Source organism: Crinia signifera, chromosome 19, assembly GCF_055691185.1.
Source record: "Crinia signifera chromosome 19, ASM5569118v1, whole genome shotgun sequence".
Lineage (NCBI taxonomy): Eukaryota > Metazoa > Chordata > Amphibia > Anura > Myobatrachidae > Crinia > Crinia signifera.
In genome coordinates, this window is record NC_139226.1 from 28,338,450 (window position 1) to 28,365,847 (window position 27,398).

The 27,398-nt window shown below is 46.1% G+C and overlaps 1 protein-coding gene across 1 annotated transcript in view; it reads left to right on the forward strand.

Moving 5' to 3' along the window:
- Window positions 1-22,360, forward strand: part of LOC146042292 (histone-lysine N-methyltransferase PRDM9-like) — a 61,012-nt gene extending 38,652 nt beyond the window's left edge. Inside the window, exons 9-11 of the mRNA XM_083162236.1 lie at window positions 14,206-14,273; window positions 17,848-18,038; window positions 20,611-22,360. Of these exons, the coding sequence (XP_083018362.1) occupies window positions 14,206-14,273; window positions 17,848-18,038; window positions 20,611-21,701 (1,350 nt within the window). The 3' untranslated portion in view covers window positions 21,702-22,360. The remainder of the gene's footprint in view (window positions 1-14,205; window positions 14,274-17,847; window positions 18,039-20,610) is intronic.
- The last annotated feature ends 5,038 nt before the right edge of the window (window positions 22,361-27,398 follow it).

A 27,398-nucleotide genomic window follows, 5' to 3' on the forward strand; every position in this document is an offset into this window, starting at 1 on the left:
CAGGAATAGCCTTCTATTCTCCATTTGTACATAAGCCTCTACATTTAAGTAAAATAAAAAAATTACCAGGGAAATACAAGTAATACCCCTTTCAGACAGAAAAATCCCCAAAACCCAGGTATTTCCCGGATACAAAAACCCGGGTACAACTAGGCAGCAAGGGGCTGACCCCCTTTCACACAGGAGCAAAAACCCGGGTATTTCCCGTGTCGACCCCTTTCACACAGAAGCCGGATTTTTCCTGCAAAACTCTGTGTGTCATAAGAATAGGACAGTTTTAAAGGCACACAGAGATGAGGTCATCAAAAGTGGGTGGTGACTGCTCACTGCATTGCATTAACCATGGCATGACACAAGGATATGTTGTAAACAATTTTTATTGTTTTTATATACTGGAAGGTACATGTTACCTCACATGGCTGTCAGTATATTTGCAATGTTTGAGTACACTGTGGCATCTTTGACTGTCCCAGTCATCTGTTTGCCGATATCCTCCTCCCCTCTCACTGCCAGCAGCTCTCACATCTTCTACCAGTGGGCCAGCTCCATTGCCATGCCCTCCCAGCCAATCAGAGAAGCCTATCCTCACAACCAATCAGCCAGCACCCCACCAGGAGAGCCAATCAGTGCCTAACAATGTGTAATAATCCCAAAAACCCGGGTCGTTTCCTTTCAGACAGCCGGCGACCCGGGTTTTTGGAATACAGACCCGGGAAAAACCCAGGTAAATACCTGGGTCGAAGTCCCGGAACTTTAGACCCGTGTTGACCCTTTCAGACAGAAGAAAATCCCGGGTCGACACGGCAAGAGCAGGGAAATTCACGGGTCTTTTTTTCTGTCTGAAAGGGGTATAACTGTGCACCCTTTAGTGCAATAATAATGGCCCTTATTCTGATCTGTGCGGAAATTCCCGCATTCTTACGGAGCGGTCCGCACGCCACGGTGTTTTGCCGCATGCGGCCATCGTCCGTAGAAACGCCCACGTGTCCTCCGCATTCGGACGGACTCACTCTTTAAGAACAGGGCGTGTTTACGGACGACATACAAAGCATGCGTATGCGGGAGAAACACTCCGATTCGGCACGGTATTACAGAGTATTACAGTGTTATGCTCGGGAATACCGCATCCGAACGGGAGCCAAGCGGTGCTACCGCACGTAAGCGGAGTATTTACGCCAAACAACCCACTATGAAGTATCTTCTGCAATACATCACATGACCCACTTATTATACATGTCTAATACACATGTGTATTGATAGTATTAATATTCAGTCATGTCCATTGTTAGCAGTTTGAAAGTGTCTGACAAGTACAGCATATGTGGGTGTTTAGTACGGGTTCCTTGAAGCAGCAATGGTTTCAATTAAAGCACTGACAAGCGTCCTATTAGTGAGTAATGAGTAAAGGAGTCGATTCTATTGGGTTCAGGTGTTAATGGTTGTAGTCATTAGGCGTACGTTCGCCTACCGCATGAACGAGTGGTGTCCGCAAAGCAATAGTACACTTGTGGACACCGCACATTTCTGCCCTTTTTGATCGCGTGCATTCGGAGTGGTTTCCGAATGTACGCCCCCCAACATAAGTGTACTCCCCCGTGTCCGCCCATGTTTCCGCCCCGTTTTGCCCACTTTGAAACTACGCCCATGTGTCATTCCGCATGACGCCCATAATACGCCCCTATTTCCCGACTGATAGCGGTGAACAGTTTTGGACGGGATTTGGCCGAACTGGTACCGAGTCAAGGCGTGGCACATGCGCGTAGCGTTCTCCACGCATGCGCAGACGCAATAAAGACGCGATCCGTAAGTACGCGGTAAAGTCCGCGTCAATCAGAATAAGGGCCAATGTTTGTCAGCTGTGCCAACTTTATTAATAATCATCTTAAGAAAGTTATACCAGATGAGGTTTAACAAAGACAAGACAATGCAAGAACACATTAATGCACTACTAGAAATAACTACAAAGCTCAGATCAATGGGAGAAGAAATTAAAAACAACCACATAGTAGCTATTTTACTGTGCAGTTTACCAGACACATACAGTGCTCTAATAAATGCACTAGAAACGAGACCTGAAGCAGAAATCACACTAGACTTTGTGAAGAACAGGCTCATAGAGGAGTATCAGCGCAGAAAGGAGCTTACAGAGTGTAACACTGAAAGTGACACAGAGAAAGCACTTAAAATGGTGGACACTAAGGGGGTTATTCTAGTTCACTCTGACAATCCTTCTTAGATGGACAAAACCATGTGCACTGCAGGTGGGGCAGATATTACTTGTGCAGAGATAATTCGATTTGGGTGGGTTTTTACTTCAAAGCGAGATCTATATTGCAGTGTAAAAATAAAGTAGCCAGTATTTACCCTGCACAGAAACATAATAACTCACCCAAATCTAATTCTCTCTGCACATTTTACATCTTCCCCCCTGCAGTGCACATGGTTTTGTCCATCTAAGAAGGATTTTGTCAGAAAGAATGAACTAGAATAAGGCCCTAAGCCACATACTAAGGAAGCAAGAGCATGTTTCAGATGCAGGAAAGAGGGTCATTTAAGGAAAGATTGTACCATGTGGAAATCAGAACAGCACAGACCACCTGAAAGATTTCACAAACAAAGAGCCAAAGCCACACTCACAGAAACAAGTGTACATAACTGGAATGGGACATTTAAAGCGACAGTAATGTAGGGTACACACCAGGACGACCACCGTCGTTCACGACCGATAGACGACCATGGAACGATTTCCCTTGGACTTCCCGGGAGCTCCCAGGCAGTCCCCAGCAAACGATTAGCAAAAATTGTGTTTTTTTGGCGGAACGATCTAGATCCGATCCCGATGTGCCCGCGATGGTCGTTAAGACGGTCGGATCGCTGGTTTTTGTTTTTTTGCAAGAACACATGCGACCGTCGGCAGATTGGCCTTTGAAATTTGAATGAAGGGGCTGGACTAGCAGAGGGGGAGGACTAGCAGAGGGGGATAGGAATAGCAGCAGCCATTTTAAACCAGTGTATTTCTGCTTTGTTACTAGTGAGGCTTGGTTTATACCTGCTGAACGCTGGACATAGCTATTTACACATTACTTTGTTTTGCCTGCCATTACAAAGTGTCTTTTAACCCTGCACTATGGAGAATGCAGTGATGGGTAGTCACCAGCAACAGTACCTGCTCTATTATGCAGTTTTGAAGCTCAGGCGTCAGAGAGCCCAGCGCAGGAGAGAAAGATCATGCTGGACAAAGCAGTGGCTACTTCAGAGTCAGACTCGTTCGCACATGCCACTGCTCAGGGACATCAGGGAGAATAACCCAGACGATTTTCGTAACTTCTTGAGGATGGATGATGCCACATTCCAGGAATTGCTGCGTCTGGTGACTCCCCACATCGAGAAGCAGGATACCAAGTATCGGATGGCTATCCCTGCTGAGGAACGGCTGGTGGTGACCCTGAGGTTTCTGGCGACAGGACGGTCTCTTGCTGACCTAAAGTTTGGATCCCTCATCTCCCGCAAGCTTTGGGCCTCATCATCCCGGAGACCTGCAAAGCCATTGTGAAGGTGCTGCAGTACCAGTATTGCAAGGTAAGGATGAAATATACACCGTACACTTTATTGTGCAAACAAAATATTTTTATTTATAATTTAGGCCTAGGACAGAAACAGGTTTTTTAGGCCTTTCATAGGTAAAACATGTAAAATAGTAAATAGATTGTGTCAACACAAATATATTATAATACCATATATAAAAGATATTGTACAAAAACACACACTATATATAAAGATTTAAGTATGTATGACCCAGTTTAAACTTTCCCAATAAGTACGGGCTACTGTGTGGCAGAGGATGTCTGCCGCCGATAAGTAAAGGCTGCGGCCCACATGGCGCATGGCGCAGATGCAATGGAACAGGCCCTTACAACAGTAGGGATAAGGTACTGTGTGGTAGAGGATGTCTGCTGCAGATATGTAAAGGCTGCGGCCCACATGGCGCATGGCGCAGATGCAATGGTCCCGGCCCCATTGATGTGCGCCATACGACATGTGAGCAGTGGCCATCACATACCTGCAGCTGAGACCATGTCTGCCGCACAGTACCCCATACTATTGGTAAAGAAAAAATTGCAATTAATGGAGTTTGCTATCCAGATTGAGGAGAATCCTGTTCTCCCTCTGGTAATGCAGGTACAGGTAGCAGCATATAAAAATAAAAAAAACACACTCGGGTAACTTCTGGAACAGGCCCTTACAACAGTAGGGATAAGGTACTGTGTGGCAGAGGATGTCTGCTGCAGATATGTAAAGGCTGCGGCCCGCATGGCGCATGGCGCAGATGCAATGGTCCCGGCCCCATTGATGTGCGCCATACGACATGTGAGCAGTGGCCATCACATACCTGCAGCTGAGACCATGTCTGCCGCACAGTACCCCATACTATTGGTAAAGAAAAAAGGGCAATAAATGGAGTTTGCTATCCAGATTGAGGAGAATCCTGTTCTCCCTCTGGTAATGCAGGTACAGGTAGCAGCATATAAAAAGAAAAAAAACACACTCTGGTAACTTCTGGAACAGGCCCTTACAACAGTAGGGATAAGGTACTGTGTGGCAGAGGATGTCTGCTGCAGATATGTAAAGGCTGCGGCCCACATGGCGCATGGCGCAGATGCAATGGTCCCGGCCCCATTGATGTGCGCCATACGACATGTGAGCAGTGGCCATCACATACCTGCAGCTGAGACCATGTCTGCCGCACAGTACCCCATACTATTGGTAAAGAAAAAAGGGCAATAAATGGAGTTTGCTATCCAGATTGAGGAGAATCCTGTTCTCCCTCTGGTAATGCAGGTACAGGTAGCAGCATATAAATAAACAAAAAAACACACTGTGGCCCTTGTGTGGCAGAGGATGTCTGCTGCAGATATGTAAAGGCTACGGCCCACATGGCGCATGGCGCAGATGCAATGGTCCCGGCCCCATTGATGTGCGCCATACGCCATGTGAGCAGTGGCCATCACATACCTGCAGCTGAGACCATGTCGATGGTAAATGATAAAATAGCCTATTTTTTAAGACAGATACTCAAAAACAGGACACTCTGGATCTTCTATCAGTAAAGAACTGTAGAATTGACGGTACTGGGGGGGTTGAGAAGGCTGTGTAGGTGTTGACTGGGTATGTGTTGGAATTGTGCTCGACTGGCCTGCTACGGTGGCAGGCGGAGTAGGCACTGGTGATTCTAATGACAGTGGTGTGTCTGGTGCACTACCAATGCCAACTATTTTAGTGCCACTGTTGAGATACCCTAAACTGCCATTATACACCAACTCCATGCATAGTTTTTCAAAAGTAAGTTGCTGGTCCGGAGCCATGTTGCGAACACACTCTGCCACATAAGTGAAGTAGTTGTCATGTTTGTCCGGGTTTCTTTGCAGGACTTGATGTGCCCGCATCATAAATTCTTCATGTGCTGCTGCTTCTCCTTTCTTTCCTTTGCCACGCATTTTTTTGGCACGGGGGAGTGGTGGAGTGGGTTCCAGGGTGGGTGGCGGAGTGCGTGCCGGAGTAGGAACTTCGTTCGATGCGCATGCATTATCAGATAGGACAGATAGGTCTGGGGTTGCAGGTGGGTAGTCACCAAGCTGTAAAGAAATTGAACATGTTTACTAATCAATTCTATTTACTTCTAATTTCAGTTCCCTACCAGCGTGAATGAATGGAAAGTCATCGCAGAGGAGTTTGAACAGCGATGGAACTTTCCAAATTGCGGTGGAGCCATTGATGGCAAACATGTCCGCATAGCCCAGCCTATCAATAGTGGTTCCTACTATTTTAATTACAAGGGCTATTTTAGCATTGTACTAATGGCTGTTGTTAATACGAACTATGAGTTTATCTTCCTGGATGTAGGAAGGAATGGCCGTGCATCGGATGGTGGCACTTTCAAGGACACAAAGTTCTACGAAAGGCTCATAGCGAACACCCTTCACTTGCCGTCTGTCCAGGAAACTAAACAGGGGCTTAACTTTGTTTTTGTGGCAGACGAGGCTTTTGGCCTGCACGAGCATGTCATGAAGCCATATGCGCAAAGGGGCCTGAACCATGACAAAAGGATCTTCAACTACAGGCTATCCAGGGCACGGCGTGTTGTGGAAAATGCTTTTGGCATCCTGGCTAGCCGGTTTCGTATTTTCCACACTGCCATTAACCTGAGGGTGGACAAAATTGACTGGGTTGTCACGGCGTGCTGTGTCCTGCACAATTTGCTCCGCAGAAAAGCCACACAGCAAAGGGCTACAGGCACAGCACTCCAAGAAGACCAAGAACTGCCAGAGGAGGTAGTGCAGATATCCTCCTTGCAAACCCCAACACAACACTACACAGGGAGTGCACGAGCCAAACAGGTGAGGGAAGAGTACATGGCCTACTTTAATGGGGAGGGGGCTGTGGATTGGCAGGAGGAATCAATTAGATAGCCAAAACAATAGACTCACTGATGCAGACTGCGAATTCTCCTCCTCCTCCTGCGCCGTGACTTCTTGGTTTTCATGTTCTACCATCAGGACTACTCCTGTCCTCATCGACTCCTGGCTGAGGGTGAATGTCAACCGATCATAGTACCAGAGCGATGTTTGATACATCTCGTCGACTCCAGCACCAGACTTCTTTGCAGCCTCCACCTTCTTGTGTTCCTTTAAGAACACCGTGCGCAGATTCTGGATGCGTTTCCTCACCCATTCAACATTGGCCTCTGGGTGAAATGGAAGACTGTAGCGTGCCAAGTCCTCCAAGGCTTGGTTTCTTTTTATTTTGTTTGAATACTCCTTGGATTTTGTTCGCCACAGGCATTCGTGTGAACGATATTTTTCAATAAACCCTTCAAGAAACTCTTGTTCCTTTGCGTTGGACATTGGGACTGTAAAAAGATAAAACCATTTTAGTTGTTATAGTTATACCCATGTTTTGTTTCATATTTAAATTTTTATAGTTATAGTTATATCCATGTTTTGTTTCATATTTAAATTTTTATAGTTATAGTTACCAGTTTACCTAGTTCTTATGTTTTAAGTATTTAAAATGTTAATAAACTTTTATGAAAACCACTATACATTTTATTGTGCATATTGCTATTCACACACACAGGTGAATGGGGCCTAGCAGAGAGGAGTGCATGGAATACTGCAATGGTGGACAATGGTTTATGTATATATATATCTATATATACACAAACACACACACACACACAGGTGAATGGGGCCTAGCAGAGAGCAGTGCATGGAATACTGCAATGGTGGACATTGGTTATATGTATACACACACACATGGGGCCCACCCGAGCAAACAGTGACATGGTCGGGTGCACGGTTGACAAACCAGTGCTCTATACACACTATATACATTGGTGGCAACAGTGGGCATGCATAGGAGAGCATTGGGAGTGCAAACATACCAGGTTGTTGTTCTGGGAGCTGAGACAAGAAGGAGAGTCCAACTGCTGCGCCAGCGCTGTTTGCTATGTGGAAAAACATGGCGCCGGGGGAGTGTTTAGGAAATGCCACTCAAATAGGCTGGATCAAACGACGGACGCACCGACGGACGGACGACGGAGGCGGCAAAAAACACTCACGATCTGCATACGATTGACGGTCGGTCGGCCTGGGATTGACGGATCCTACCTGCAGCACGTAGGACCAAAGATGCGACCAAACGAGCGGCGTGAACGCGCATTGGATCGGAATCGGATCAAATAAATGTCAAAAACACACGATAGTACATACAATCTGCATGCAACCGGTCGGAATTGGATCTAAATTGACAGAATCGGGCCCTAGTCGTCCTGGTGTGTACCCAGCATAACTCAATTGTCGGACAAATGGTATGTAGATTCAGGAGCAACTAGTCCTATGACAAATAACAAGGAATTCTTCACTGAACTTGATTTGAACCATAAAGGAAACTATCTACCTGGCAGATGGAACAAACATCATTGCAGAAGGTAAAGGGAAAGGTAAATTCCAATGCTCCAAGGGTAATGGCAACTACACACAGATACCAATAACAGATGTACTATAGGTCAGGGTTGCCGACCCTCCCGGAATTTCTGGGAGTCTCCCGAAAATCGGGGCTCCCTCCCGGCCCCCCGGAAGGGTGGGCAACCCTCCCGGATTCAGGGGGGACCCCCGCTGTCCCCCGGATCGCGGCATTAAAATGCTGCAATCCTCGGGTCTCAGAGGAGGGGGCGGAGCTAAAATTACACAATCGCGTCATTTTAGCCCCGCCCCCTCCACGGAGATCACTGAATTAGCTGGTTTAACAGCATGGGGGCGGGGCTTAGTGATGTCACGCTTAAGCCCCGCCCCCTGAGCCGCTACTGAATCTCTCCTCTCCGGGCTTCTCCCGGAGAGGAGAATAAGAAAGTCGGCAACCCTGCTATATGTTCCTAAGCTAGAAGGGGCGCTATTGTCAGTAAAGAATTTAGCAGAAAAAGGACTTACTGTAAAATTCCAGAACAAAAAGTGTCTTATCCAAAATGGAAGAGAAACACTAGCCACAGCCAGAATAAAAGAACACTTATATTGCTTAGATATTGCAGCACAGCAAGTAAAGCTAAGTACACAGAAACATGCAGACTGCATTCACAAGTGGCACAGAAGATTGGGACACAGACACCCAGATTGCATAAAGGAAATGCAGAGAAGAGACCTAGCAAAGGACCTTGCAGTGTCAAACTGTTCAGAAATGATGACATGCCAGTGTTGTATAAAAGCAAAAGCAACAAGGATGACAATTCCAAAGAAAAGTGAAAGCAGAGTTTCAAAACCATTAGATCATACAGTGATGTATGCGGACCTATGAAAATATGCACATCGGGAGGCAAAAGGTACATGCTGACATTTACTGATGACTATTCCAGGTTCACAGTCACTTATCTTATAAGAAGCAAAGATGAAGTCTTTGACAAGCTACAAGATTATGTATCCATGACCAGAAACAGATTCAAGAGGAATATGCAAATTTTTCGAAGTGACAACAGAGGAGAGTTCACAGGGCAGAATAGAACAGTACTTAAGGAGACTCGGCATAGAGCATCAGAAAACTAGGGATGCAGTTAATATCCCGGCGGTATTCTACCTCCGTGGGTGCCCACGACACCCCTGGAGGGAGAATAAATTAGTGTGCCGAGCGTAGTGAGGCACCGGGCCCGCTGCGCGGCGAGCGCAGCGAGCCCGCAAGGGGGGGGGCGATCCACTTCTCCCCCTGGTTGGCATTTCGGCTGTCGGGATTCCGGCGTCGGGATTCTGAACGCCAGGATCCCGACCGCCGGGATTCAGTACTGAATCCGAAAACTATACCGTACACACCAGAACAAAATGGCATATCCGAGAGAAAGAACAGTTCGTACATAAGAACAGAAATGATCAGATGTATGCTTACAGATTCAGGACTACCTGATAAATATTGGGGTGAAGCGGCAATGACAGCCACCTATATTCAAAACAGACTACTCTCCAGTGCAGTAGAGAAGACACCTCATGAGTTATGGTATGGGAAGAAACCCAGCCTAAAGCACATCAGAGTTTTCAGATGCAAAGCCTTCGGAAAAACGGAGCAAGTTGCAGAATCGAGCCGTAGAGGGAATTCTAGTTGGTTACAGTGAACATTCAAAAGGTTACAGAATCTTAAAATCGAAATGATGATAGAATAACCATAAGCAACAGTGTGACATTCGTGGAGGAACCAAGAGACGATGTCATAATTCCTGAAAGAACCCGTAGAATCCAATGAAACAGATGAAAGAGAGATCACTCAAGAAGTTGAGATACAAGATAAGATAAATACCATCGACACTCAAGAAAACACAACAGAAGAAGTGAGACGATCTTCAAGGGAAAACAAAGGTAAAGCACCCGTATGTTTATCTTACAAAGCAGAGGCAATTAACATACAAGAACCTAAATCATGGGAAGAAATTGCTACCTTTTCAGAAAGAGAAGCACAAAAATGGCTAGAAGCCGCAAAATAAATGAAGTCAATGGAAGATAACCAGACATGGACGTTGACCAGACTACCCGCAGATAAAAAGCCCATAGGATGCAAATGGATATTTAAGGTAAAATATGATACTGAAGGAAAAGTAGAAAGATACAAGGCAAGATTAGTAGCTAAAGGGTTTTCACAGAAATTTGGAGAAGATTATGATGAAACATTTGCTCCAGTTGTGAAGCACACCACCATTAGAACCTTACTCCTAACAGCAGCCATAAGAGGTATGCAGGTGAAACATTAAGATGTGAAGACAGTCTTCCTACATGGTGAATTAAAGGAAGACATCTACATGGAGCAACCACCAGGCTTCATAGCTCAATTACCAAATCACGTATGCAAGCTTAACAAAAGTCTATACGGTCTAAAACAAGCAGCGAGAGCATGGAATACAAAAATAAATGAAGTATTGATGGAGAAGGGGTTCATCAGAAGTAAAGCAGACCCCTGTCTTTATACAAAATCAATAGAAGGAAGATGTTTATACGTATTGATTTATGTGGATGATTTGCTAATTTGTTTTGAACAAGGAGGAGATGAAACTGAACTACTACAAGAACTAAACAGTCAATTTGAAACAAAAGACCTGGGCACATAGCACATTACTTGGGAATGGAAGTCTCAAGAGAAGATGGTGGTACATTCACTTTGAGTCAAAAATGCAAGATTCAAGAAACCATTGAGGAGTTCGGTATGCTAGAAGCAAAGACAGTAAGTACGCCTATGGAAACAAGTTATGTAAAGGAATCAAACAATCAGAGTGAACCATTAAAAAAAGATAGCCATCTATACAGACAAGCTATAGGAAAATTGCTATATATTGCAACCGTCACAAGACCAGACATTTCCACAGCAGTTGGGATATTAAGCAGGAAAGTTTCCAAACCAACACAGATGGACTGGAACGCAGTTAAGAGAGTAATTTGTTACTTAAAGGGAACAATCAACAAGAAACTCAAACTCTCAGCAAGCAAAAGTCAAAAATTAACAGGACATGTTGATTCAGACTGGGCTGGAGATGTAAACGACAGAAAATCCACAAGTGGATATATATTCTCAATCGGAGAAGGATTAATCAGATGGACAAGCAAGAAACAGTCTTCTGTAGCACGGTCATCTACAGAAGCTGAGTACATAGCAGCAGCTGACGCCAGTCAAGAAGTTACATGGTTAATGCAACTATTATCAAACCTAGGTATGCATCAAGAAGAACCTATCAAGATATATGAGGATAATCAAGGATGCCTTGCGTTAGCGCAAACTGAGAGAGTAAATCCCAGAACAAAGCATATTGATGTCAAGCATCATTTTCTGAGGGATCTACAAGAACAAGGTCTTATAGAGTTGAGCTATTGTCCGACAGAAGACATGACAGCTGATATCCTGACCAAGCCTCTGGTCAGAGAGAGACAATCAAGACTTACATTAAAAATGGGTTTAATTGAAGAAACCTAGTCTGTTGAGAAGGGGTATTGGAATATGTGCAACAGACTGTGGGTTTCACTCATATGCATATAAATGTGTATGTACACTGGAGGGACAGTAGATGGCGATATACTGTCATATGTATTGTTTGTCTGAGGTTATATTCCTGTATCTCTCTGATGTTTCCTGTTGTTGTCTTAAGGAGAGGAATGGAGAAGCACATGTAGCAGACATCTTGTGTGAACAAGATACCACTGAATGCTGATATTTTGTAATGTTATATTGATCCTGTTACTCAGTTATACATAAACACATTATACCATACCTCCCAACTGTCACGATTTTAGAGGGACAGTCCCGATTTTCGGGTCCTGTCCCGCTGTCCCACCCGCGGCAGGCATTGTCCCGCTGCGGGGGGTGGCAGTTGGGAGACCCCCCAATCTAGTAGAATAGACGCTGTGCGCATGCGCACAGCGTCTATTCTCGTATGAAAATGAGGTCGCGGCTAATTAGCATAAGCTGTGCCCTCATTTGCATACGCCACACCCCCTTTTCGGGCGCTCGCGCGAGTGTCCCTATTTCTTCGGATGAAAAGTTGGGAGGTATGGTTATACCTTTACAAGACTCATCCTATCTGATTGCAAGGTAACACCTGTGACCATCTTTTATGTGAAGCTGACTGCTGCATACATCATTGGTAGATTCCATCGCAAAACGCCAACACACACACACCTACCTATACACATGAACATTTACTTTCACACATACAGTCCAAAATATTTAGCACACACACACATTCTCACATACAGTGTCTCTGCCAGGGCCGGTGCTAGGGTGTCTGGCGCCCCCCTGCATACCTCCCAACAGTCCCGATTTTAGCGGGACAGTCCCGATTATTAGGGCCTGTCCCGCTGTCCCACCCGCGGCTGGTAGTGTCCCGCGGTGAGGGGGGCTGTTGGCATGCGCACAGCGTCTATTCCCGCAGCCAAGGGGCTGGGGGCATGGCTAGAGGCTCACAGAGCCTCTTGGTCATGCCCCCATAGCGTCAAAATGGGGGCGTGGCCTCGCGGAAGAGCTCCGAGTATAGCCCACACCCCGGAATTAGACCACACACCCCGAAAATTTCGGCGTGCATCAGCTGTGTCCCGGATCCTGCACAATGAAAGTTGGGAGGTATGGATATAGATTATAGAGAGGGAGAGAGATTGATAAATATAGACAGGACACACATAAGAACAAACTCACTCAGGCAGGTAGCTCCTCCTCTGTAGGGTCCTCCGGATTATCTCTCTCACCACTGAAAAGTGCACGGGCAGACCTCCAAAGTGGGATCCCATGAGGGCATCTAATGGCTCCTGGCAGTACTGCAGTTAAGCAGTACTCAGGAGCCACCCTCTCACATTCCTCTCCCCGAGGCGCGGCCCGGGTGTGTGCATGAAGTTACCGGCGCCTCTGTCTGAAATGCCGGGTGACAGGCAGCAGCAGCCAGCAGGAGCAGGGTGCAGAGCAGGGAGAGCGCCTCTACTGGTCAGCGCCTACCTGCTTTGCATCCCTTGCTGAGCGTGTTCCGCTGGCCCTGGTCTCTGCCATGAGTTACACTCACCATTCAGGGTGGCTCAGGCTGGTGCTGGAAGTGACTTGACTGTCCTCCCCTGCTCATACTGCTGGCAATGACTGTACACTGTATAGTACAGTGGCATGTAGCTCCACCCCTTTTTCGGACCTTTGGCTGCACTGTAGTCAGGAAACAGAAAGTAAGCTCCAGCTCACTGCAGCAAGTGCTGCTGGGAAATGTAGTTTATTTTTTGCTTCTTCACTACAGCGCACCCAGCTCCTAGACAGGGTGAAGCTCAGCAGGAGGGGGTGTCCTGCTGCCGCTGCGGGGGTTCAGTGTGTCCTGACTCCTAAGCTGACCAGTATATTAGGCCAGATCTGTATAATGCTGGGCAGAGTTATAGAGTGGACTCTGCCCAGCGTTATACACACAGTCACAGATCTGGCCAAATATATAAAGAGATAATAGTCTGTGTCCAGCTTATAAATATATGTGCGCGTCAGTGTAATATAAATAGAGCTAGTGGCACACTGGGATGGTCACTGAATGCATCATTTTATCCTGTGGACCTGGGGTGCAGTGCCCATCAGACCTATTATTGATCTGTGCTGGTTGGTGCCAAAAAGTCTGAGGCTGGCTGGAATCATACTGTACACATTGTGGGCTACCTTACGGTTTCCACCAGTTTAGGCTGGAAAACGCAATGCTGTTCACAGTCAAAATCAGAGTGTTTCCCTCGGCTTTGAGGGTAAAATGTTAGCTTGCGGGCAGTTGAAATACCAATGCCAGAAACCCAACCAGCGGCAACACTGGCGCCAGAATTCCAGCATCGTTATGGATAGGCCACAGGTGAGGGGGTAGATTTTAGTTATGAAGGGGGTTTATGGATAGGTTGCATGGAGGGTTAGGGTTACTAAGGGGGAGGATTAGGCTGTGGGGGGTTAGAGTTTGGCACTAATGGGGCGGGATAGGGTTAGGTTGTGGGGGGAGGAGGGCTAGGGTTACACACTAAGGAGGCAGAGTTAAGCTGTAGGGGGGTTAGAGTTCGGTACTAATGGGGAGGGTTAGGCTGTTGGGGGAGGAGGGTTAGGGCTATGCTGCAGTAGGGGAATAACGTTTGTATTGTAACAAAATTTACTTTTAAACAATTTGAAATGTGTTGTATTTATGTTAACATACTTACCTTTCAGATTACTAAAGGTAAAGATGGTCATGAGTACATAGATGCAAAGGAGGAAAAGAACTCTAACTGGATGAGGTAAGTGGACATATTTTTTGTCTTGTACAGAAGGCTAGAAGAAGTTTGGGCCTTCTCACCGTGGGTGTGGTATGCGACTCTGACAGTCGGAGTTGCACAGCATGGCCAGCGCAGAAAAGCCCCTTGCGGGCTCACTGCGCTCACCTCGCTACGCGAGCCACCTATTCTATTCTCCCTCTATGGGGGTCGTGGACGAGGGAAAATAGCGGGTGGCCGTCGGGCACCCGGCTGTCAGCGTTTTGACAGTCGGGATCCCGACGTCGGGTAAATGACTGTCGGGATTCTGACCGGCACCCCTCACTGCTGTGCTTGCATTTCAAAAAAGTGAGGATCAGTAATCATTCTGTATTTTTTATGCATTAAAAGTCTTTGAGCATGTATAGTAATTAATTAACAATTACGCAAGACAAAATAAAAGGTAGAATAGAAACTATCCATTCCGTAAAGTTATAGAAAGTTAGGTACTTGTTTCCTAGCAGGGTGCCCACTAAGCAAATAGCTTAGTGTGCTATTCTGCATAGGAAAATTGCATCGCACCATCTATAGTGCTGTGCGATGCCCATGTTAGCTGCACAGGAGTGCTTATACAATGAAATATTGCATAAGATCGCATGGCACCAAATGCGATGCGATATTTAATTGTACATGCCATGAGATGTGAGGAGTGCTTACAATGAGATGTGATGGGTACTTACAATGAGATGTGATGCTATGTGATGCGATGCGTGCATAGTATGTGATGTGATGGGTGCTTACAATTGTAAGCACCTGCACCTACGCCATTTGTTTAGTGTCAACCACAGCGAGCCCCGCGAGGGGTGGTTGAACGCGTCCTCCGACCTTTTCATACCCCCGCTATCCTCCATGAGCAGGCAGAATAGGGCACAAGGGAGTTAAAGAGGGACGCTGAAGTATGTGTCATGGTGGCCACCGCACCCCGCTCACCCTCATGTGGGAACTGCGCAGCACAGCACCCCCAAGGCAAGCAGAACTGCCCCACATATGATAAACGCTGCAATGCATGTGGCAAATGGAACCACTTTGCCAGGTGCTGTCGCTCCAGAGACCAGACACCCACAAAGCAGCAGTCAGAACCCTGATACAGCTGCACACCCAGGCAGTTCAGCCAGGTAGACACAGACCTGGTGCACAGCACAGCCCGCACAACAGTCTGTGACAGTGTCGACCACACTGATGAGAGGGGTGAAATATTTATAAAGCTCAAGACCAGACTCACCAACAGAGTGGCCACAGTCAAGATTCAGGGGCCAAGTGCAACGTCATGTCACGCAGACAACTACGCAAACTAGACCCTGCTGCACAGATCAACCCACAGAACAAAATCAACCTAATAGCATATGGAGGCCAGGTCATCACCACACTTGGCACCACAGGTATACAGTTCAACAGTGCTGAGCTGCTCTTCCACATTGTGGACCAACAAGTCAATTCACTGCTTGGCCTCCCGAACAGCATGAAACTGGGCCTGTTGAAACTGGGGCCTGATGTACACGCTATTCAAATGACTGTCCCAGAAATGAAAGACTTCCAAGACTTGTTTGACAACAGCACATTAGGAAAGCTACCTATCACATATCATATGAGGCTGGATTACTATTGTCCCCACTGTTTGTGCTCCCAGCAGAGTCCCCATTGCAATGAAGGACAAAATTATTCAAGAGATACACAGAATGACGCAGCTGGGTGTCATTGCACCAATTGAAGAAGCAACACAATGGGTGTCTGCAATGGTAGCAGCTGCCAAAAAGGATGGGACTGTACAGCTATGCATTGACCCAGTACACCTAAACAAAGCACTTTTACGCCCCTACCACCCGCTACACACCATCGAGCAGGTGATTGCCAACATGCCAGGTGCAACAGTCTTTAGCACCCTGGATGCCAAGTGTGGGTTCTGGCAGATCCCTCTGGACAGAGCCTCTTCTTTGCTCACTGCCTTCATGACCCCCATTGGGTGGGGATGCGGTCATCTATTAGAATGAACTTAGGTCTACAGTCATTAGGTCGACCCCACTAGGTCGACTGGCAGGAAGGTCGACCTGACTTAAGGTCGACATGGGCCAAGGTCGACATGACTTAAGGTCGAATTTGCATAAAGGTCGACATGAGGAAGGTCGACTGGTCATAAGGTCGACATGGGTTTTTCACTGTTTTTTGAGCCGACATGTGCCGACAGGCGGTATTTCATGCCCTACCATCCACTAGGGCGTGGTGGTAGAATAAAATAGTGTGCCGAGCGCAGCGAGGCACCGTGCCCGAAGCATTGCGAGCGAAGCGAGTGATGCGAGGGTCCGATTCTCATTGCCAACTGTGTCCATGTCGACTGTGTCGACATTCGGATAAAAAAACAGTGAAAAACCCATGTCGACCTTATGACCAGTCGACCTTCCTCATGTCGACCTTTATGCAAATTCGACCTTAAGTCATGTCGACCTTGGCACATGTCGACCTTAAGACAGGTCGACCTTCCTGCCAGTCGACCTAGTGGGGTCGACCTAATGACTGTAGACCTAAATGCAGTCTGACGAATGATCCCATTCCATTGGGTGCTACGTCTTCCTCCGCATGCCCTATGGCATCACCATGGGCAGCGAAGTTTTCCAGCGATGCATGGAGCAACGGTTCGCTCGCTATCCCTGTGACATCATCGTTGACGACAGCCTCATCTGGGGCCGCAACAGAGAGGAGCATGATCAACGCCTCCACCAGGTACTTCAACGGGCTCGCGCCCTCAACCTCAAGCTTAACCCTGACAAGTGCAGATTCAGAGTCACGGAGGTGGCAGACGTGGGTCACGTCCTCACCAACAAGGGCATCCTGCCAGACCCAAACAAGGTCTCTGCCGTCCTGCAGATGCCCCTCCCAGCAGACAAATTGGCACTCCAGCGCTTCCTGGGGATGGCTGGACACACACACACACACACAGCTGCTGTCAACCAACTAAAGACCATGCTCACAAACCCGCCAGTCTTGCTGGCCGGGCAGTCAGTGTTAGCCGGAGCTGGAATAAAGACACACCTGATTCAAGCTGCACAGGTGTCCGTGAGTTTCTTGATACGCACACATCTACAAGACCTTCCCTCAAAAAAGCGAGAAAACAAGATAGTAGAGGACCAACTACATCCTGGCCATGGCTTGTTTAACCTGCTGCCATCAGGCAGATGCTACAGGGCAATTCCCACCAGACATGTGAACATCTGTCTAGTCGTGCCATAACCCTTTGTACATAATCTAACACTTTGTCCCCATGGAATTTCTTTCTGTATGACAGTAAGTGTTCCCCCACTTGTTTATATTTTATACTTTTTACCTGTTACCCTCCTGGCTGTTGCACAGCAAACAGAAAACAAATTCCTAGTATATGCAAGTATAGCTGGCCAATAATGCTGATGATACTAATTATAATACTATTGCATATTGAAGATTTGCCAGCATATTGCAGCTTAATAAATCAGTATCTAGCTACAGTATGTGTAGCCTGGTTATACCACTGTGGGATGCTGTGTGTGTCATACATTCATTTGTTTGATTAATATCTGACATTGTTTTACAGATATGTGAATTGCGCACGATATGAAGAAGAACAAAACCTTGTTGCTTTCCAGTACCGCAGGGAAATCTACTATCGGGCATGTAAGGACATTATTCCATACACTGAACTCCTTGTGTGGTATGGAGAGGAGTATGGAAAAGAGCTTGGTATCAGATGGGGCACAATGTGGAAACATAAGGCACCAGCACAAGGTAAAAATGGGTTTCCGGCTTCATGTACGTGGCACTTGTCTTTGTGTAAGCATTTGTCCCTGAGCCACTCGGTCTCATGCTGTACAGTGTAAACACAGGCAGTGTATGAGGACACTTGATTTTGGAGTGTTTCTGTGGGAATTTATTGCCCATTAATTCTGTAGAGCATTTATGAAGTCAGGCATTGATGTTGGAGGAGAAGGCCTGGGGCTCGCAATTTCTGTTCCAGTAAATCCAAAATTGCTCCATGGGGTTGAGGTCAGGGCTCTGTGTGGGTCAGTCAGGTTTATTCAAACCAAAATCATCGACCTAGGGGAGCAGATTTATTAAGCCTGAGGAAGTGATACTTTGCCACCAACCAATCAGATCCTAACTGATAAATTTCAGGCTGGATTTGAAGAATGGCAGTTAGGAGCAGATTAGCCAGTAATAAAGTTCCAGCCACTTATCACTTCTCCAGTCTTAATACATCTGCCCCCATGTCTTAATAGTTCTAGTTTGCGCACTGGGGCACAGTCATGTTGAAATGGAAAAGGGTCTTCCACAAAATTGTTGCCACTAGGGATGTCACTAGGGATCAACTTCCCTAATAACCCCTCCTTTCCAAATCAGCCACCCCGCACATACTCACTGGGGTGGGTGGTACAGCCTGGAGTGAGATGAACCCTTGGAGTCTCTTGCTGGCAGGGCAGGTAGTGCAGCCTGGGGTTAGTCGTGTGGCCCAGTATCAAAGCAGGCCCTTGAAGTCCCTTGCTGGCTGGGCGGTGCAGCTGGGCAGTGCGGTGGTGCCATCAGCGGTCATGTCTATGCTCTGTTTGCTGATTGTGAAGTGGCTGCTCAGGGAATGTTCTGTACTAAATATATATATATATATATATATATATATATATATATATATATATATATATATGTATATATATTCACTCCGGGACTATGTGAGAAAATCTTTAATATTGCATGCCTACGCCATTTCCGGAATACTCCTACCTCATATTTTTTAAATTAGTGTGATATATGTTTGTTTTAGTTTTACATTTTGTATATTAGTGTGGTGTATTTTTTGATATGTGACACTTGTTGCCCCGGGCAGCCTTTAGAAATCAGCCTCCATAAGCCATTATAGAGATCAAATAGTTCCTATTATAACAATGGCCTTGCGTTCCAACTGATTGGAACGCACATGCGGAAGTGTGAGCAGCGGGCGAGACCTCTGGCTTGCTTTCCAGGGGGAGGGGAAGTCCATCAGTGCATTGTCTGTCACATCCGCCCGAAGTGAAGGGCTTGTAGTAAGGAGAAGGAGGAAACAGCAGCGCAATAGCGGAAGTAGTGGTGCCATTATGCGTTCCACGGCTGTGGAACGCATTAACGCCGTGAAGCCTATTAAGCACCCTGACAAGTTTATGAAAACGGCATAAGGTTGTGGAGAATAGCGGTAAGCAGATGATATGTTGATTGGGGACTAAGGGGATGTTCTAAAAGTTAGGAGGGAGACTGATTGAGTATCAGTAAGATCGCTACAGGTGTAGTGCATTGCTAATTACTAGCAGTATAAAAATGGTGACAGGGCGGCTGGTGGTTTGATGCTGTTTGGTGCAGGAGATGTGAGCATAGCCATGACTAAGGACCTCTTCAGGCCCGAAACGTTGGCAGTGGCATCAATTGGATTATGGATATAAATAAATATTTTATGTGCAATGTGGTGAGTGCTCTGGAATCTATATATTTTTTTTTTCTCCTTCAGCCCTTAAAAGAAACATTCCAGAAATATACAGGGGAAGTACAACTCCTATCAGTGCCCTCCTGAGGTCGCCATTACAGGCTCCTGTCTATTCTCTTTTGCATGAGGAGCCTGATCACTGTAATATTAGAATTCCATGCCAGTGCTATGCCCTTGTTCCTTCTCTGGCTTATGTTTAGTGACTCTGATTCATGATTTGGAACTTATGCTTTCAATTTAATGTATATAAGGCAGGGCTGCGCAACACCGGCCCTCCAGATGTTGGTGAACTACACATCCCAGGATGCTTTGCATTAGTTTTGCTATGTGGCCATGCTGAAACTGATGCAAGGCATGCTGGGATGTATAGTTCATCAACATTTGGAGGGCCGGTGTTGCCCAGCCCTGATATAATGAAAAATATAACAGCCTCGAAGGTTGTATAATAAAGTAATTCCAGGTCCTAAAAAGACTCTCCTCTCCCCCCTAAACCAGGAATGTTCCCATGTTGTGCAATTTCTTCCATCAATTAAATATTATATAAGGCAACTAAACCGGAATCCACCCATTTTATTTGGGTACAACAATCTATAACCATTCACAATTGTCATCATCCAAATGAATCTTTCATGTGTTTACTCATGCAAATGATTATAGATTGATTTGAAATAATTAGCATATCCCTTTGTATCTACATTTTTACCATTGTATAAATGACCCTTATACTGTACAGGTAACACAGTGACCTGAAAACTGAGGTAAAACATAAAACTGTAGATAAGCTGAATCCAAGTAGCATCTGATTACTCACCATGTAATGGTTATAGAAATCTAATTCTCTTATCTCTCTTCCAGTACAAAGACAGACGGCAGTTATCCATCCTTGTCAATGCTGCAAAATTGCATTTAGTAATGAAGATTTTCTCCACAAGCATATGCGGTCTAAGCACTGTGAGACACAGCTATCTGTGAGACAACACAACAAAGAGACATTGCCCAGTGTATCATACCCAACAGAAACAGGAGTTTCAGTCTCCCTTACAGATAATACCGAGAGCACAGGAACAAGGCTGTGGAACACTTCTCACAATAAAAACAATCAAAATGATACAGGACAAGACTGTGCTCATGATGGAAATCCTTCTACAGGTGTTCGTTCACAACGAAACACACTTGCTCAAGCGACACTCAATTTTTCATGTGGATCTAAGGGACAGACTATACAAGCAGTAAGGGAGTGTATAAATCAGGAGAGACCATATGTATGTAAGAAGTGTGAGAAGAGTTTCTCAGTATTAGTGAACCTGAAGAGACACCAGAGAACACACACAGGGGAGAGACCATATGTATGTGAGGAGTGTGAGAAGGGATTCTCAGGATTAGGAGATCTGAAGAGACACCAGAGAACACACACAGGGGAGAGACCATATGTATGTGAGGAGTGTGAGAAGGGTTTCTCAGGATTAGGAAGCCTGAAGAGACACCAGAGGACACACACAGGGGAGAGACCATATGTATGTGAGGAGTGTGAGAAGGGATTCTCACGATTAGGGAATCTCAAGTTACACCAGAGAACACACACAGGGGAGAGACCATATGTATGTGAGGAGTGTGAGAAGGGATTCTCACGATTAGGGAATCTCAAGTTACACCAGAGAACACACACAGGGGAGAGACCATATGTATGTGAGGAGTGTGAGAAGGGATTCTCACGATTAGGGAGCCTGAAGTTACACCAGAGAACACACACAGGGGAGAGACCATATGTATGTAAGGAGTGTGAGAAGAGTTTCTCAGTATTAGTGAACCTGAAGTCACACCAGAGAACACACACAGGGGAGAGACCATATGTATGTGAGGAGTGTGAGAAGAGTTTCTCACACTTAGTGAGCCTGAAGTTACACCAGAGAACACACACAGGGGAGAGACCATATGTATGTGAGTAGTGTGGAAAGGGATTCTCACGATTAGGGCATCTAAAGTCACACCAGAGAACACACAAGTAAGAGGCCATTTATATGACAAACAAATGACACCAGTTAGTGTAAGGAAGCCTTAGAGAGATCAATAATAAACATAAAATGGGAATAATCTGAAGGTTAGAATTGCATTATAATCTATACATTTTTGTATTCAATATAGAAAAACTAAGAATGTTTGTGCCTGATTTATATGTCAGATATTTGCTCTACAGTATATTCATGTTCTGTGCCACACTATAATGTGAATGGTAGTTACCAGCAGAGTACCATTACATGTAAGTAAACATAGCTTTAGTAATGGCTCCATGAATTATGTGAGATGAAGCATATTAGGTGCCTTCCGCTCCTCTCCTATTCATGAAGCCAGCAATTGCTGTGTGTGCTGTTATTGGTTTGTATCCTCTTTAGTGTTGTTGCCATAGGAACTGTTGTAATTTGATCTCACTTGTGCACAAATCTCAGTGACTTGCTAGTGGCAGGACCCTCTGTCACCTCGCTGCACATCCCTATTCTACTTTCCAGCGTCAGTAAGTCAATATATTCATTTATTATGGTACAAGAAGTTTCCAACAACTCAAACAGTATGAAAGTATCTGCAGTAATAAACAGTAAAGTTACTTACACTCACTTGTTTTTGCATTGCTTTATATGTTTGGAACTGCCGGGTGTCTGTACCATAGCGATAGGAAGAGATAATACTGTTTCTGGAAATACACAGTGGCTGGAGAGTAGAAGTTAATGCCCGATTTAGACCCCATCGCTGGGCTGGAAATTCACTGCCCAAGCAATTATTCTAGGTGCACACAGATTGCACATACGCGAGCATTTCCTGCTATTCTAGCAAGCGGCTACTTTTCATCGCTGGTCATGGAGAGGGAGCATAGGCGTGCGCAAGGGGGGTGCCGGGGGTGCACAGGCACCTCCTAATCATAGCTGAGGGCTGGGGCTTTCCAACGAGCCCAGCCCCGTGTCTCTAGCCCCCTGGGAACCGGAGATACTGCCAGGCAAAGCTGGAACGTTTTCCCTATAGGATAACATGGGACCCTCTAATTCCGACCCCCACCCAGTTCAATGGCTGCCAGTTCCCCCTTCGGCATCACTGAAGCTCGAGGTTGATTTCAGTCTAACCCAAATCGCTGGGCCTTCAATCTGATACCAGGCGGATCCATATGGATTATTTGATTCCAGGGATATTGAGGTTAAACCGATTTTTTTTTTTTTTTTGTATGTGTGTGTGTGTATACTATGTGTGCGGGCAGGCATTTGCCCCTGGGCACTTGGGGTACAAGTGTCCCGTGCCCGCCACAGCCTCCTTCCCTTTTGAGCGGCTGACCAGATGCTGCCTGCCGCTGACAGGTAAAGTAGCTTCAGTGTGCGGCGTGCAGCATCCGGCCAGCGGCTCAAAAGGGAATGAGGCTGCGGCTCCGGTGGGCATCTTATAAGAAGAGTGCACAGCGCTACCCGGAAGTGCGGATTCACGGGAGCGCTGGTGTGCAATGCGCACCCCCAGCAATGAGCATGAAACTCCCCTTGTCAACGAGCATTTAACCACCCCCTTCCCAGGGAGCATGTGACTCCTGGCAAAGAACATTTCACATCCCCCCCCCATGGCATAATCTGTAATGGCCATCACAGTCTGAGGCATAACGTGTAATGGGCATCATGGTGTGAGGCGTAACATGTAATGGGAATTACACGTACAACGTGTAATGGGCATTATGGAATGTGGTATACTATGTAATGGCTGTGTGATGTGTTATATGCATGTAAGTATGTGTTAATTTTTGGCGCGCGCCTTCGACGTGCACAGTCCCTATTGTCCCTGTTTTAATAATATTTTTTTAAGCCCTAACATAATGTGTAATGGGCATTACGGTGTGTGGCATTTGTGATGGGCATTATTGTGCGTGACATTATGTCTAGTGTGTTTCATTATGTGTAATAATAGGAGATGATGAACACGCCCAGTAGATAGTGATGGACACGCCCCCTCCAATGGTGCACCCCCTAATAAAACGGGCTGCGCACGCCTATGAGAGGGAGATTGACATGCGGGTAGCGTTTGGGGGGAGGCACTCAGGCGTTTATTGGGATCGACAATGAAAGTTGCAGGCTTGCCCAGCCATTGTCAGGGATGTCCTGTGATGTCATCCCAGGCCCCGATCAGCCAGTTTGATTGCAGCTGCCAAGTAAGTCACAGGCTACTCAGCCACTGCACACCCAGGAGCAATCATTGTATGGGGAGTGATTGCGAATGAATGGTCAGATCTGTGCAAGGCTGCGATGCGGGATTTCACGCTGGCAGGGCGGCGGCTATATGATCTCAGGGCTCTGCTTTATAGCAGCCCCGCGATCAGGACTGAATCAGGCCCATAAAGAGTTTATGCAGGATATAGTAATACCGACTAATGTCACCGCTATGTCTCTGCAGCACTGCTGATATGTAGGGTCCAGGAGATAGGATATATGATATCACAATCCAATCATTAAGGTAGCTGTATTGGCTAACAGATTGTGGGGTCAAGAGGTGAAGCAGGAAAAAGCATATGAGAGAGAGAGAGAGAGAGAGCAGCAGCAGCAGCATGGTGTCTGAGCTAAATGGAACTGAGGTGTGAAGAGAGTGGCAAAGAGAGAGTTCTAAATCTTCCCAGCTAATCTGCAAACCATCTCTGCTAGCAATAAAAGTGCATGCTGCTGAGTGGGACACAGTGGAAATAACTGCTAACAGCAGCAGCAAGGAGCAAAGAGACACAGAGCCCCACATGCTCAGAGGAGATGCTGCAGAGCAGGACAGCATGCAGGATGGAGGACACTGTAACAGTCTGTACCAGCAACATCCAATAAAGCGTGAGTCTGACCAACACCCCTGTGTAACAGCGTGCTCCCCACTAGATCCAAGTCTGCACCACTCACCCCAACTCCAGTATTAACAGAGGAAAGCATCCACAGAGAGCTCAGGCAAAAGATAGCCCCTGGCTATAGAAGTGGGTCCCTGTCAGACCCCCCCAGCAGAGTATGACAGGACTGCCCTAAAAAGACTGTAACCTCACCAATATAAAAGAATCTCAGTAGACTGGTGTTACCATATACAATTTTGTACAAACAGATATAAGTTAGAAAACCGCACAAATATTTTGAGTTGAATAATGTTTTGTGAAGAGTGTTGTCAATCATGATTAATTGTGCCTTACTGCAAGAATGTGGATCATTGGGTACAGGACAGGGTGTAGTGGGCATTATTAATTGAGTAAGCAAAATCATATAGACACTATGGGCCTGACTCCAATACCTAAATAGCCACCTAGTCACAGAGATTGCTTCCTGCTTTGATGATGTAAGACAGCTGGCCTATCCTCCAAGTTATATTTCAGGACAGGACACAACTAGTGTGGCCAATCCCGGGATCGGCGGGATCCCGGGATTTGGCCTAAAAAAGTCCGGGATTTCAATCCCGGGATTGGAGAATCCAATCCCGGGATTTCAGGATTAGACTGCGCATGCGCAGTCTAATGCCGGGCAGCGTCTGAGCACTCGCTCAGACGCTGCCCGGCTGTTCCCGTAACCTGACCCGGCGTGCGGCTTGCGTAGCGTGACAGTAGAGGTCACGCTGCGCAGGCCACACGTCACCAGTGACCGCCTGCCCGCCTACCCGCCTCTTCTCCGCCGCCCGCCAGCACGCCGGCCTGACTCCGCCCGCCTCCGCCTGCCCACCTCTTCTCCGCCGCCCGTCTGCTGTCTTCTATGGAGGTGCACTTGCCGGGAGGCACCGTGCACCACCAAACCCACTCCAGGCCGCCCGCCCGCACCCTAATGTAAGTAGATGTGCGGGTCGGCCGGGGTGGGTCCTATGCTAACAATGTTTTTTTTTGGTGGGGATGCCAATCCCGGGATCCCGGGAATCCCGGGATTGAGCATTTTTCAATCCCGAATCCCGGGATTGAAAAAATGCCCCGGGATTGGCATCCCTAGACACAACTGTGTATGTTGACAAAATAGATTGGGTATACATCAAAACACAGAGAAAGCCCATAAAAGGAAATGCTGAATAAGCAGGAAACCCCGTCCCCATTGGCATCTGGAAATTCAATAATGTCATGGGAACAGGCAACTTCAATCCGTGTATTTGGCATATAATGGAAGCATGGTTAGTTAGCAGTAGGTTCATTGCAGAGGGACAGCTGAGAAGGAAGGATCCTGAGACGTCAGGTAGCTATTCATTTTTACCCTCAAATATTCTTGCAAGTGTATAGTATGTGTATTGTTTAGGTTAGTAGAAGTGTTTGTTTATTATGTAGGTACCATAAATAAGGAAGCATATAATGTTATAGAACTTATCATCATTGTGTTTCTTATCTTGTATTATTTGTATACCTAGAATAAAGTATAATTTTAATAGAGCTGACATTCCGTGTCTCGAATTCTCTCTTGTTGGGACCTCTAAATATCTCATAAGAGATCTGTTTATATATACGTATATCTTGTACTATATTGTATAAGGCTCGCAAGGTTGGTTGGCATAATTGTATTCTGTAACATAAATTTCCTCATAGTCATTGAGCTGGGATGAAATCTATGTGTAAAGTATATTTTAATAGTTTAGCTCCCAGACAGTAGATATAGCAGTATTTACCCTGTGGGTCAATCACACTTCTGTGTATCCAAATGTGTATGTGAAGTACATCTCTGTGTGATTGACTAGTGATTATATTGCCCCTTTTGTTTTAAGTCAACCTATCTTGTAGGCCTATTATAATATAAATACAGATATTAAATACATAAAGTGTTATATCAATATATGATATAATCTGTATCATATCATATGATATAATATATATACACACACACACACACACACATCAGAGAGACCCCAAACTCTACACTGGGAATGCAGAGACTTCATTTAACCCCTTCATGCTGGAAGCTGCTTTGAATGTGGGATTCAGCATTAACCAAGCCCTGTCTAAGGATTTGAGAACACCTAAAGAGACTGTTACACATCATTTGATCTGCCGGATCATTACAAGGAATAGTGACTATTGAGTTGTATCTGGGTACCCAGTAGTAGGATGATATAGCATGAGTCTAGTCAATGTATGCAGCTATTGCACATAATAGTAAGTGTATTGTGAAGAGAAGTTTGCATATATTGCAGGTACACAGATTGTGTTACAAGAATTGAATTGTTCATTTGATTGGATATATTGTACTCTTCCGCTAAAGATGTGTACAGAAGTGTGCAGTGCTTTGTTTGCTTGATACCATAATTGCCGTTATTACTGAAGGTGATCATTTATACCCTCACCCAAGAGTCACAAAATAAACTGTTATGATTGTACCAACTTGTCCATTCATTGTGAGCAAAAAGACTCCTGACCGAATTGGAAAAGAAGAACTGAAGTAACCTCACAGTGTGAACTCCACCCCAGGGCCGCCGAGAGGGAGGGGGGGAGGGTACAATTTACCTGGGCCCGGGCACGTCAGGGGGGCCCGGGTCTGAGCTCACCCACACTTTTTTTTTTAAATTCGGACGGCAGCCAGGTGTGCGTGTGTCTGGGGCGGCCGCAAGAAAGGTGGATGGGCTGTGTAGCGGCTCCCTTCCTACATCGTACCCAGGCACAGCTTCCTGCAGCAGGGAACTGACTGACAGTGCCTAGGTGTGTG